This window comes from Equus quagga, chromosome 8 (genome assembly GCF_021613505.1).
Source record: "Equus quagga isolate Etosha38 chromosome 8, UCLA_HA_Equagga_1.0, whole genome shotgun sequence".
In the NCBI taxonomy this organism is placed as follows: domain Eukaryota; kingdom Metazoa; phylum Chordata; class Mammalia; order Perissodactyla; family Equidae; genus Equus; species Equus quagga.
Window position 1 is genome coordinate 85,456,593 of NC_060274.1, and position 13,034 is coordinate 85,469,626.

The 13,034-nt window shown below is 40.9% G+C and overlaps 1 protein-coding gene across 3 annotated transcripts in view; it reads left to right on the plus strand.

Moving 5' to 3' along the window:
- The window catches only part of PLEKHA8 (pleckstrin homology domain containing A8), a 45,611-nt gene that overhangs the window by 14,733 nt on the left and 17,844 nt on the right, over positions 1 to 13,034 (plus strand). For all 3 annotated transcript variants that reach the window (XM_046670144.1, XM_046670146.1, XM_046670145.1), the window contains exons 3-9: positions 1,011 to 1,166; positions 2,596 to 2,720; positions 6,068 to 6,226; positions 7,256 to 7,296; positions 9,058 to 9,215; positions 11,095 to 11,254; positions 11,663 to 11,748. In XM_046670144.1, coding sequence (XP_046526100.1) covers positions 1,011 to 1,166; positions 2,596 to 2,720; positions 6,068 to 6,226; positions 7,256 to 7,296; positions 9,058 to 9,215; positions 11,095 to 11,254; positions 11,663 to 11,748 — 885 coding nt within the window. The remainder of the gene's footprint in view (positions 1 to 1,010; positions 1,167 to 2,595; positions 2,721 to 6,067; positions 6,227 to 7,255; positions 7,297 to 9,057; positions 9,216 to 11,094; positions 11,255 to 11,662; positions 11,749 to 13,034) is intronic.

Below are 13,034 nucleotides of genomic sequence, written 5' to 3' on the forward strand. Positions count from 1 at the left end.
GAAACCAAGAGACTTGCGAGTTTTGTTTTTCTTTCTGTCTCCCTCCCTTCCTACCCCCCATATGAAAAGGTACTGACCTCTGTGTTCCTTTCTCCCCTGCGTCCATACACAGAGATACATAATGTTATGATCCAAAAGAAAGCCTTGCAAATGAGACCTAAAACTGCAGCCAGTTTTTACAAGGAAGTCGATGAAGAGGTAGTCAGAATAAATGAGAGCCCTGTGCTTAACCACACATCCAGTGCTTATTTCTTGGTCACCTGCTCACCTGGGGCCAGTGGCTCTTTGTAAATCTTACTAAGTCTTTTTACTGCAGCATCAAACACTTTTATGTCTAAATCAGGACAGACACACCTTCTCACCACCACCACATACTCAAAACAAAACAAGAAAACACCTAACAGACCTACAAATAGCCTTTACTTCTTGGTTTTGGGAATCTTGAGACATGCAGAAAAGATGTAGCTCAGGAACAGATTAGAAGGGAATTTGGCGCCTGGAGGGTGAAGGAGAATGTGGTTTGTTTGTTTATTCTCCTGAAAGGCTCTGAGAGAGTTCTCACACTTTTGATTTGATTTATAAAGGAAAGTAGAAAAGGAAAAATACTATATTCTTCATTGCTTTTCAGTAAACCCAAGGAGATAAAGAACATACCCTTACTTGTTGGCATGCAAGCCTTTTTGGCCTCAGAGCAGCGTACTTTACACACACAAGCCAAAAGAGAGATTCCTTCTCTATTCTGATAAAAGATCCTGAGGAGAATTGGGCAAGCCTTTTTTAAGGCCAAAGTCTTGGTGATACCTTGGAGCCAATTTCAGGGTTTTCCCTCTTCATCAGCAGAGGTGTCTAGGAAGAGATAAATAAACTAGGAGAGGTAGTAAGAGTTGGCATCCTCTCTTGGCAGAAGCCTTCAGTGACTGGCACCAGTTGAGCTCAAGAATTTGGGTGGGGTAGAGGCTACCTAGATAGGGGTCTTCTAGGTTTCTGACCTCTCTCTGCCTTGCTCGCAGTTCATTCTGTAGATAACACACGCATGGACCTGATAATCCCTGGGGAACAGTATTTCTACCTGAAGGCCAGAAGTGTGGCTGAGAGACAGCGGTGGCTGGTAGCCCTGGGGTCAGCCAAGGCTTGCCTCACAGACAGTAGGACCCAGAAGGAAAAAGGCAAGTATTGATTGTCCTCTGGTCTGGGAACCTTGGGAATCATCTGCTGGCATCTCTGGGTTCCCATATTTGTTATCTTGCCTCTGACCACCTAGCTAGCTTTTTGTACCCTTCAAATGCTATATATCTCAGGAATTTAAACCACAGTCTGTGTCTAACTCTTCTTTCTTAGCATGTCGTAGTAGAAAGATTGCAGGCTTTGGAGCCAGATACAACTGGGGTCCAACTATGGCTTTGCGGGTTACTGGCTTTGTGGCCTTGGCATAGGTCACCTAACCTCTCTAATCCTCAGTTTACTCATATTTTAAAAAGAGGTAATAACCGACCTACCTTAGAAGGATTACCCTGAGCCTTAGTGATGACATGAAGCTGTCTAGGACCCAGGCTGGCACAAAGTTGGCCTTTGGTGAAGAGTAGCTGAGCCAGAGAAGCTTTGGGTCAGGTGTTCTCTGCAGTAACACTTTGCTTTCGCCTCCCTTTCCCTCGAGTGGGATGGCTACTTAATTGTCACATTGCTACTGCTTAATGCTCGTTAACTGGGTATCATTAGGTCTCCTGAGAATCATGACACAATTTTCTGTTGGACTGGATCAAGAATGCCAGGGCTTACTGCCTCAGCCCTAGTCGCCGCCTCCCCACCTGCTTAACCCAGTATTCTTCAGCCTCTACAGCTGAAGAGGTTGGTGGGAGAGAGGGGCCTCAGGGAAAAAGTGTTTTCCGGTTCCTTTCTCATGACAGATGTGCTTAACAGAAAAATTGGCCTCTTTGTTGGTTTTTTAAATGCTAAATCAGGACCAAATTCCAGACATTGTCAGCTTTGGCTCAGATCAGGAGGTAACATGCGGCTTTTTCGTGGAGAAGAAAACAGGCGGTAGTGATTGTAGCTGAGCCGTCAGCGCCAGGGTGGCTGGAGTGCCATGCTCATAAGGGAGCAGCAGGTGCCCAGAGGGTGCCATTAGCCTTGACAGGCAGCATGCTGGGCCAGTCCTCTGAATTAAGGAGCCGTCTTATTAGTGGTAATTGCACGTTACAGAACAAGGTTTCCCAGTGTTGAGCTATTTTAGCAGGTAGATAGCTGTGGCTTCACTTTACAGATAGGGAACACTGTGGCAAAACTGAGACCAAAACTCAGAACCCTTGGTTCTGCTCCCAGTTCTGACACAAGTGGATCAGAAGTATGCTGTCTCCTTCCCATACGGGTGATCATTCAATATGTTGGCTCAAGAAATAATGTAGATTACTTCAAAAGATTGGAAATCTCCTTTTTATGTTTTTCTTGCTCCCACATCTTTACCTGTTCATATCTGTAACCCGTACTATAAACATCTGACTTTAGGCACAGGTTATATATTCCACTCTCTGTATCGTATACTACCTAGTAAGTCGTTTGTTCATTCTAATAATTACATATCATCATTTTGTTATTTAGAGTTTGCTGAAAACACTGAAAACTTGAAAACGAAAATGTCAGAACTAAGACTCTACTGTGACCTCCTTGTTCAGCAAGTAGATAAAACAAAAGAAGTGACCACAACCGGTGTGTCCAGTTCCGAGGTAAAATATTATTTGTCTCAGCCAGATGAAAAGTGGTGCCAGATGTGCTTACACGTGATGCTTACTCTTACATAATCCCTATCTTGGAATTTACTGTTCTTCGGAGAAAAACAGTAACAAAATTCAACAAGGAGAAGAAATGTGTGCATTTCAGCACGTGGAAGCATATACAGTCATGTGTTGCTTAATGACAGGGATACATTCTGAGAAATGCATCATTAGGTGATTTTGTCATCATGTGAAAATCATAGCGTGTACTTGCACAAACCTAGATGGTCTAGCCTGCTACACATGTAGGCTGTATGGTAGTAATCTTAGGGGACCGCCGCTGTATGTGTGGTTTGTTGTTGACTGAAGCTTCCTTATGTGGTGCATGACTGTAGTTTTCCTTTCTGGAATGAATTCAAGATTAATTCATTGATAACGTTTGAACCGTTTAACTTTAGTACTGATGTACTAAAATATGTTTCTCCCCAGTTTGCATTACTTTTTAAAATGCAGTCTTACCTGTCTAGCAGAGCCATTTCTATAGGTGTGGCTACTAAGATGCCAACATTGTGTCTATCAGTGATGCATATCTGTTACTTTTGATGAGACTGTAACAGGATTTTATTTCACTATAGTAATTGTTGTGCTTTCGTATAGATGGTGCTTTCAAAGATGGAGACACAGCTTTTTTTCTCTCCATCATCAGCAGGGATTGTGATTTTTTAACCTTTATTAATAAAGTTGTCATTCACTCACCCTAAAACGTATATTAACAGATCTATCTAGTGTTAACCTATGTATTGAATGGCTCACATTAACCAGAGAGGGTCTCTGCTCTTCTCTCAAAGAAGTTATAGCCTAAAAAACAATGCCTATAAAGTGAAGAATCTGAAGATTATAATTAATGGTTTTAAGTCACTTTTCTTAGGTAATAGAAGAACACTAAGCTACTGATAGTATGCGTGCTTTGAGTTTTTCTAGCGAAGGTAATTTAACTCTCATTCAGTTCCTTTTGGTCTCTTATTGTTTCAGCAACTGCCTATTGTGTACAGACAATGCCTGGGGGAAGGGGAGGGGAAGGGGAGGTTACCAAAAAACAGTTCAGTTCTCCTCTTGGGATGTTTTTTGTGCAGAGCACTGCTTCTCAACCCAGAACAGTTTTGCCCTCAGGAGACATCTGGCAGTGTCTGAAGACATTTTTGGTTGTCATGGCTGAGGGAGTGCTTTTGGCATCTAGGGAGTAGAGGCCAGGATGCTGCTTAACATCCTCCAATGGATGGGGGAGCCACACCACGTACTTTCCCACTCCAGAAGTTAGCTAGCCCAAATGTCAGTAGTGCTGGGGTAGAGAAGCCCTGGTCTAGAGGGAAGGGTAGCTGTAATTCTTAATTTTTAAAATTCAAGAAAGTGCTTATAGTAAGTGCCTAGGGAACTGAAACTGTGGTTGTGATATTGTGATTTATAAGAAATATATATTTGGTCTTTTCCCAGTTCCTGGCATAGAGCTCCTAAAACCCTTGGGACTTCCTGTGATGAGAGATGAAGGTGTCTTTTGTTATGTTGATGAGGTGACTTCGGGTTGACAGCAGACCCTACCATGTGATTAGAGGTTGGAGATTTCAGTCCCACCCCCCACCTCCTGGGAGAGGAGAGGGGCTGGAGATTGAGTTCAGTCACCAGTGGCCAGTGATTTAATCAGTCGTGCCTGTGTATTGATTGAAGCTTCCATAACCTGAAGCATGAGGTTCCGAGAGCGCCTGAGTTGGTGAACAGGTGGAGATGCAGGGAAAGTGGCGTGTTCAGGGAGCATGGACTCTCCAAGCACCTTCTCACATACCTTGCCCTATGCATTGCTTCTATCTGGCTGTTCCTGAGTTATGTCCTTTTATAATAAACTGGTAATCTAGTAAGTAAAATGTTTTTCTGAGTTCTGTGAGCCCTCTAGCAGATTAATCAAACGCACGGAGAGGTCATTGAAATTTCCAGTCTCCAGTGGGTCAGTTAGAAGCACAGGTGACAACCTGGACTTGGCACTGGTGTCTGAAGTGGGGGGTGGGGACAGTGTTGCAGAACAGAGCTCGTAACCTGTGAGATCTGACAACGTCTCCAGGTAGATGGTGTCAGGATTTAGTTGAATTGTAGGACACCCAGCTGGCGTTGGAGAATTGTTTGATGATGTAGGAAAAAAACATACATTGTAATTGGTGTCAGAATCACAGTGATCCACAACCAGTAACATCACCTGCTAGCTTGTTAGAAATACAAAATTGAGGGAAATATAGAGGCCGCTATTAAAGAGCAAAATTCAACTGAGTAAGGTTTAAAGATCTTATTGGCTTCATTCAGTGACTCATGAATCAAGCAACATCCAATCTAGCAGATGGAAATGAGCTCTGAAGAGCTATACAAGGCTAGAGATTTTTATAGACCAAGGTGAACAGGAACAAGGAAGTTATCCTGAGCATTTTGCCAACTGGTTAAAGCAGGGCTGCTTTCTGCACGTGGAGCAAAGGGCAGTCCTGGACCTAGGTTAGGTGCTCGTGCTGAGCAGGCAAGTGCTGGTTGGTTGACCTGGGCCTTTCTTCTCTGGGAGAGCCGAACATAAAAACTTAGTTAAGTTTTTGATTTGCTGACGTGAGGTTTAGCATGAGTGACTCCATCTTGGGCCAAATCTGGTTACTTTAACACCACTGAGACGTGGTTACTGTCACAGTCAACCATTACCGTCACCGTTACCTCTAGTCAAGGTGTGTCCTCAGTTTCCTAAACAACTTATCAATATCAATATCCAGAGGAACAACACCCAAAACACGTAAAATAACTTGGAGGAAAAAATGATTCGCTGTTGAAAAGAATTCCAGTTGCTGACACCTCTTAGACTCACCTGTACTGAAAGCCAAAAAACCCATTCTGAAAGCAAACAATGCATGATCTGTGGTTTCTAATGCTTCTGTTATAGAACCTTATTTTACTCAGGCAATGGGAGGCAGTTTTCCATTTATCCCACTGGTCTTCAGTCCATGTGATTCCCTATTTCATGTCTGCCACCCCTTACAGACTGGAAGCTCCAGGAGGGCTCTGCCACAGTGCTGGCATATAATATTGTTGAGTTGAAAGAAGTTGGTGCCTTCAGCTGGAGTGGTGGGTGAGTGAAGTGTCAGATTGAGGGTAAGGCTTGTGTATGGTTAAAGGATAGATTGGACTCACTCAGTCTTTTTCTTCCATAACTGATGTACATATTTTTCCAGCAGAATAGGTGAGCACGTATGTTGTGGATAAAGACCTTTAAGGACATTCCACAATTGGGCTTTTTCTTTTTTGGCAAGGTAAAGGAGTCTTCCACTCTCGTTGTTTCGTAGGAGGGAATTGATGTGGGAACCCTGCTGAAATCAACCTGCAATACTTTTCTGAAGACTTTGGAAGAATGCATGCAGATCGCAAATGCAGCCTTCACCTCTGAGCTTCTCTATCGCACGCCCCCAGGATCACCACAGCTGGCCATGCTCAAGTCCAACAAGGTAACAATCTAGCTGAGCTTGGCTGCCTCAGGGCATAATGAAAAACTGAAAAGTTAAGGAAGTGATGTACTGAGCTATGTCCTCCATCCCCATTTGGCAACTGATAAAGACATATTTTTAGTGGACTTTCCTTATGTCAGCTTTTATATCTGCCCTCAGTCCACCATATCCAGTCAATTATTTTTGGCAGTTTTACCACCTAAACACGTCTCTGATGTCTCTTCTTTCCAGCCCCCTTGTCTGGTAGGCCTTGCTGAGATTTGTAGTAGGCGTTCCAACTAGTCTCCTTCAGCCTCACCCCTCCAGGCAGCTGGTGATATTTCTGTTCGTGCTGTGTAAATTGGACCACTTTACCCAAACTTTTCAGTGGCTCCCTTGTTGCCTACAGGTTAAAGTCAAAACTTCTTAGCCCCTTCCTACATCCCAGCTTCTTTCTCTGTCATTACCTGGTTTGAACGTATTAACTGCTTGTAGCTCCCCCGATATCTTTGTAGCTCCCCCCAGTGCCAAGAATGCCCTTCTTCCCTATCTTTCCCTGGTTAGCTCTCATTTGTCCTTCAAGATTTAATCTCTTTTTCCCTGATTTCCTAAATTGGGCTAAGAGCTCCTCCTTTATGCATACCCCTATATCAGTCTTACTCTATATTGAAATTACCTTAAGGGCAGGAGCCCCATACTGTTTACCTTTATACTTCCAGTGTTTGATACAATGCTGCATCATAGTCTGGTATTTATTAGTGTTTAATGAGCATGACTGAAATTACAAGAAAGCCAGCCACCGAGGGTTTGGCTGTAATAATTAGGTCCTTCGAAAGGTCATCTTCCTTTTCCTTAGACATTTGGGTACCCTTATTTGAATAAATATGATGGACTGGTTGGTATCAATGATGCTTTTCTTTTGGGAGGATGTTCCTGTTGAGTGGGGCAGTATATGTTGTAGCTGTATTTACCGCTTTCATATGTGATAAAACTAATCTACTCTGTTGGAAGTTTAACATGTAAACTTTCATTTCTTTGCTTCTTTTAAAGATGAAACATCCTATTGTACCGATTCATAATTCATTGGAAAGGTACAGTAACTTCTTTTGTTTTTTTCTTCTTTGTAAAAATAAAAAAAATAAGGATATTGTTATCCCTTGTTTTTAAAAAATGAGAATGTTTTGATTGTATAGTGGTTTTCCTCATGATTTGAGATGATACTGGAAGGAAACAGTGTCTGATTTTCCTCTTTTGGCTGAGCCTGAAGTGATGCAGACTATCCCTTCAGCACTGCCTCCTAGGGAAGATGTTTGCCTTTCCCCTGGGATGTGGATCCCACCCATCACATCTAGTCACTTTAATCTCTCTGCTGTACTGAAGGTTGGAACCTCCTCTCCCATGGAGGAGCTGAGCCTTGATTTAAGTGTACTTTCATCCAGAAAGACAGTGCTATCTTGTTTTGCTTAAAAATAAAAATCTTAGGTAGCTTTACAGGTTGAAAAAAGAACAATATCAAAATCTCAACTATTTCTTCCTCCAAATGCTCCTTTGACTAAAAAAAAGTACACATTTACAAAGTTGTATTCCTATTATTTGGGGTCTTTATTCAGTTATTATTTCATATAAGCATTCCCATATTTTGATATAGTCCATATATTGGTCCTTTCAAATTATTATTTAATATTGCATTTCTGTGTATACTGTTGTTTGCTTCTTTAGTGCAAAGATTGTTCCCAATTTTGCTGTTAACAATTTTCTCCTGTTCTAAGTATTTCTAGAATATTTCTAGGATTCTAGGAACATCTTTGTAGATGTTTTTTGTTTTGAGGTATTTCCTCAGTATACTACATTTTTTTTTTTCTTTTTTTAAGATTTTATTTTTTCCTTTTTCTCCCCAAAGCCCCCCCGGTACATAGTTGTGTATTCTTCGTTGTGGGTTCTTCTAGTTGTGGCATGTGGGACGCTGCCTCAGCGTGGTCTGACGAGCAGTGCCATGTCCGCGCCCAGGATTCGAACTAACGAAACACTGGGCCGCCTGCAGTGGAGCACGCGAACTTAACCACTCAGCCACGGGGCCAGCCCCTCAGTATACTACATTTTTAATTGCTAAGTTGAGGTATGGTATATCTTTAGGAAATAAATACTTTTACTGGAGTCACTATGTAGCTTGGCCCTTTCCCTTTATTTTTAATAGAAGAAAATATTTTTGTTCTAATTTGGCTAGGTCTCATCACTTATAATAAGAGATATGATTGTCCCTTTAACAGAATCAGCTGTTCCACTTGCATATTAAGTAGACTTTTCTCTTACCCTGAAGAAGACAGAGCCTCAAGCTGTATTGCGTCCTCCCGAGTTTTTTCCGTCAGACATACTTTGCAGGGAGTGTTCTGACCACAGCATGTGCTTCTAGACTGTTAACTGCTAGACAAACACATGGAAGTGGCCAGTGACTTCAAAGCTGAGGAGAGAGAAAAAACCTCCCAGGGAGAAGCTGAGGCAAGTGAGAAAGTGTTAGATGTGGTACCTGTAGAAAGCTGATTGAAACCAAAGAGCCGACAATGACTATTTCCCGTTGCTGGTGGGGAGCAGGAAGTTTGAGCCAGCTGTGGTGCGCAAAGAGCCGCGAATGGCTCTTTGATCTCTCAACTTCCATCGCAGGAGATACCTGCTTTGCAGGCAGGAGGGTGAGAGATTGGCTTAGTGTAACAATTCTGTGTTTTAATCAGTATTAAAATGAGTTGGTGATTGTAAACCCTTCCCCCATCCCTCAGAATGCGATCTACCTAGGCGATCTATTTAAGACCGAATAATAATTGGACTTTTTGGCTTTTTTCCTTTTTAAAAATTTTCAGGCAAATGGAGTTAAACAATTGTGAAAATGGGTCTTTAAATATGGAAATAAATGATGATGAAGAAATCCTAAGGAAAAACAAGACCTCCTTACATTTGAAACCTGCAGAGATAGATTGTAGCATATCAAGTGAAGAAAATACAGATGATAATATAACAGGTAAAAACAAAAGTAAAGTCTGAAGCAAACCATTGAACAATAGGACCTTGGGAGTTTGATTCATTATCCATGATACGACACTTGATAGGAGTTGACCTGGAGACAGTGTACTAGGTAGCTCGCTAACACAGGTCACTCGACGACCTTTTGTCATCCCATCAGACCCCATGTTGAAAAGGCAGAATGAAGACGAACTTCCCCGCCCACTGTTCTTGCTGTGTTGTTCAGGGGCTGCAGGGACCATTAGCTGTCTGTGCTGACTTTTTAGAGAGTGTGAGTATGTCACTGGCCTTCCACTCTGTATCCCAAAGTCCTTTGAACTTAGGCTATGATGTCAGACTTAAGAGTGTGTAACGTTATGACAGTTCGGTTTTCCATCTTCCTGGTTTCTGGTGAGGCCTGAGGGTGTCAGAGTTCACCAGCCAGCAACAGGTTTTCACCCAGCCTTCTCAGCAAGCCAGAGTCCCACATTTTACAAAACAGCCCGAGCGTGAAAATGCTGCCCCTTTGAATTTGCTAATTCCGTTGGCTCTGACCACTAAAACCAACTACAGATCAGTCCAAGACAACCGTATTAGAACTTTTAATTGTGTTAGAAGTGTTTAATAAATATTTCGAAAATAAAGTTTAAAAAAAAATTTCCTCCTCATCTCCCTTGAAATAAGGGACCTTGTTTTTCCAGATGAGTTGGGGAAAAAAGAAGACACATTTTCATAGCTGTTAATCTGAGGCAAGCAATCCACACATCCCTGAAGTCTTATCCCTGGTGTAAATAATCAAGACCAGATACTTTCTATCAAAACAGTACTGTTATTTATTTGACCCAACAAATTTACTTCCAGCAATTTGTTCTCAGGTAATAGTCAGATCTAAGGACAGCTATGTGTGGACAGGGGTGTTCTTTATGACATTACAGTCGGTTCTCATTCCTCACGGTCGTTATGGTCTGTAGAGTCACTGCAGACACTGAATTACCGAATGCTGAACCGTTGCTCCTAGGAGAAACACAGCATTAGGTTCCTGCGAGCCTCTGGTCACAACATTTTTATCGACTGATTAATACACAACCTTGTGTTATGTGTGTTTGTGTGTGTTAAAGATGCCTTGTTTAATATATATTGTTGATTCATTAATGTTGAACCCATGCCCCAACAGCACTATAACTCACCCCTGAATAAAGCTTATCTGACACATGTATTTTTCTCATGAGGCACATCACAGTCTTCACGCACTTAAGAACACTAGACAGTGCTACACTTGGGGGCCCTTTGAAACAGTGAAATCAACAACAAAAGAGCAAAAAAGGTGGCACTGAATAAACACACTTGTGTATAGTATGAGAGCTGAAACAAGAAGGCAGAGTGTCACCTTGTTCAGCCTCAGCTGGGAACATCAGGTGACTCAAATTTTTCACCCCACTGCACGTGTCCACAAATGACTGCGCAAGTGCCACAAGCATTTGTTTTAGGATTACCAATGAACTTTAGCAAGTTGGCAGATTTGCAAATACAGAATACACTAATAATGAGGATCAACTGTATTTATAATAGTAACATTTTAGAAACTACTTAAATGCCCTCCACGTGAGCATGATGCAAATGTTACATGGTCATTAAACTCATGTTTTGAGAAGTATTGAATAATAAAATATTCGTGATATACTGTTCAGTGACAACAAATAGGATACAGATCTGCATATATTTAAACCCAATTTTGTTTGTGTGTGTATACATATATATGTGTGTATGTGTATAGTATTTCACTGACTTTTATTTCTGTATACTTTTCTGTGTTGTAGAAATGTTTGACAATGAATATATATATTCATTTATATAATAAATAAATAATAGGTTAGTAATAGGTATCTTCTGCTTTGCAGTCCAAGGTGAAATAATGAAGGAAGATGGAGAGGGAAACCTGGGAAATCATGACAGCAGCTTGGCACAGCCTGGATCAGACTCCTTGAGTAGCTCTCCAGAATCCCACTGGGAAGAAGGCCAAGAAGTTATCCCAACTTTCTTTAGTACCATGAACACCAGGTATTTTATACTTTCTAAAATCACTGACAGTTGGACACCAGCTTCCCTTCTAGAAAGTCAGTCCTGGTGTTCCTTTCAGGTGATGACGTCTTCTAACAGAATAGAGAATATGGTCTCCCAAGTACCTGCATTACTGTTACCTTGTCTGAAGCAGTGGATGAGAAGGAATTGGATTGTGAGAGTACACTCCGTGAACAAATTTTAACTTGCTATTGTGGATTATCTTTGGAAAATGATTTTATTAAACTGACTTATAATAGAAAAACAATCACTGGGGCATATCTGTGAAATCAGGCCAAATGATGTGCCCTACAAAGGGGTAGCTGTTTTCCTCACTACCCCTGAACTGCAGAGAGTGCTGATGTTTTATTTTCAATCTTTCCTCCTCTGTATCTCCAAATTGTCCAGCTTTAGTGACATTGAACTTCTTGAAGACAGTGGCATTCCCACAGAAGCATTCTTGGCATCATGTTATGCTGTGGTTCCAGTATTAGGTAAGATTTCTGAATTTGCGTTAAATTTGTTAGTCTCTAGACTCTCTCGCCACTGTTGTTTTGCAGTAGAAATATTCTGAACTCTGTGTATGGTGAGGTGACCCTTTTTCTTAGCTACCTCTTCATATCACCAGCCACATAGTTAAAGCTGTATGACCTTAGGCATTATTGCATATTTCTATTTCATTTCTAATTATGACCAAATATTGACTTGAGAGGAATGTAATGAAAAAGGGAATTCTGTTTTTTTCTAGCAATCATACTTAAAGCAAAAGTGAAAGTAGTTGAGGAAAAGACCTTCAAATCCATTGGTATTATGAAAAAAAATTTTTACCAGTTAAAACTTTTTTTCAAAGATAAAAAAATATGTATAAATTTAAGTTCAAATTATGTTTACTTTTTATAGAGTCAGTAGTACCAGGAATCACTAATGTTTTGAAATTTGTTATATATGACTGATTTAACTGTGCATCGTTTTTTTAAATCGAGGTATAACTTGCATAGAATTTAAGTGTAATGATTCAGTTAGTTTTGACAAATTCACCTACCTCTGTAATCCACATCTCTATCAAGACGTAGAATGTCTTCATCACCCCAGAACGTGCCCTGTGCACTTCAGTCCCCAACCTATCGTCCAGCTCGAGGCAACCATTTTGCTGATTTCCGTTGCCATAGATTAGTTTTGCCTGTTCCAAAAGCTCATATAAATGGAATCATATTATGTACTCCTCTGCATCTGGTTTCTTCTTTCAGTATGACGTCGTCATCCTTGTTGTTACATGTACCAGTAGTTCATTCCTTTCTATTGCTGAATAGTATTCTATTAAGTGAATATACCACAATTTGTTTATTCATTCTCCTATTGATGGACATTTGGGTAGTTTCTTTTTGGGGGCTATTATGAATGAAATTGCTCTGAACATTTTTGGGTGTGTGGGCATATGTTTTCAACTCTTTTGAGTAAATTCCTAGGAGTGGTCTTGCTGTTTCATAAGGTTGGTATGTTTAACTTCATAAAGAGTGATTACACAGTCGTGCACTTCCAACAGCAGTGTTTGAGTATTCTGTCTATGAATATACTTCACATCTTCACTAGCACTTGGTGGTGTCAGTATTTTTGGTTTTGGCCATTCCTGTGAGTTTTTAGTGGCATCTTGGTGTCGCTTTAATATGCATTTCCCTGATGACTAATGATGTTGAGCAATTTTTCATATAATTATTGGCCGTTGCTATCTCTTCCATTATGAAGTCTGTTCAGATCATTAGTGCATTTTTAAAAGTTGGTT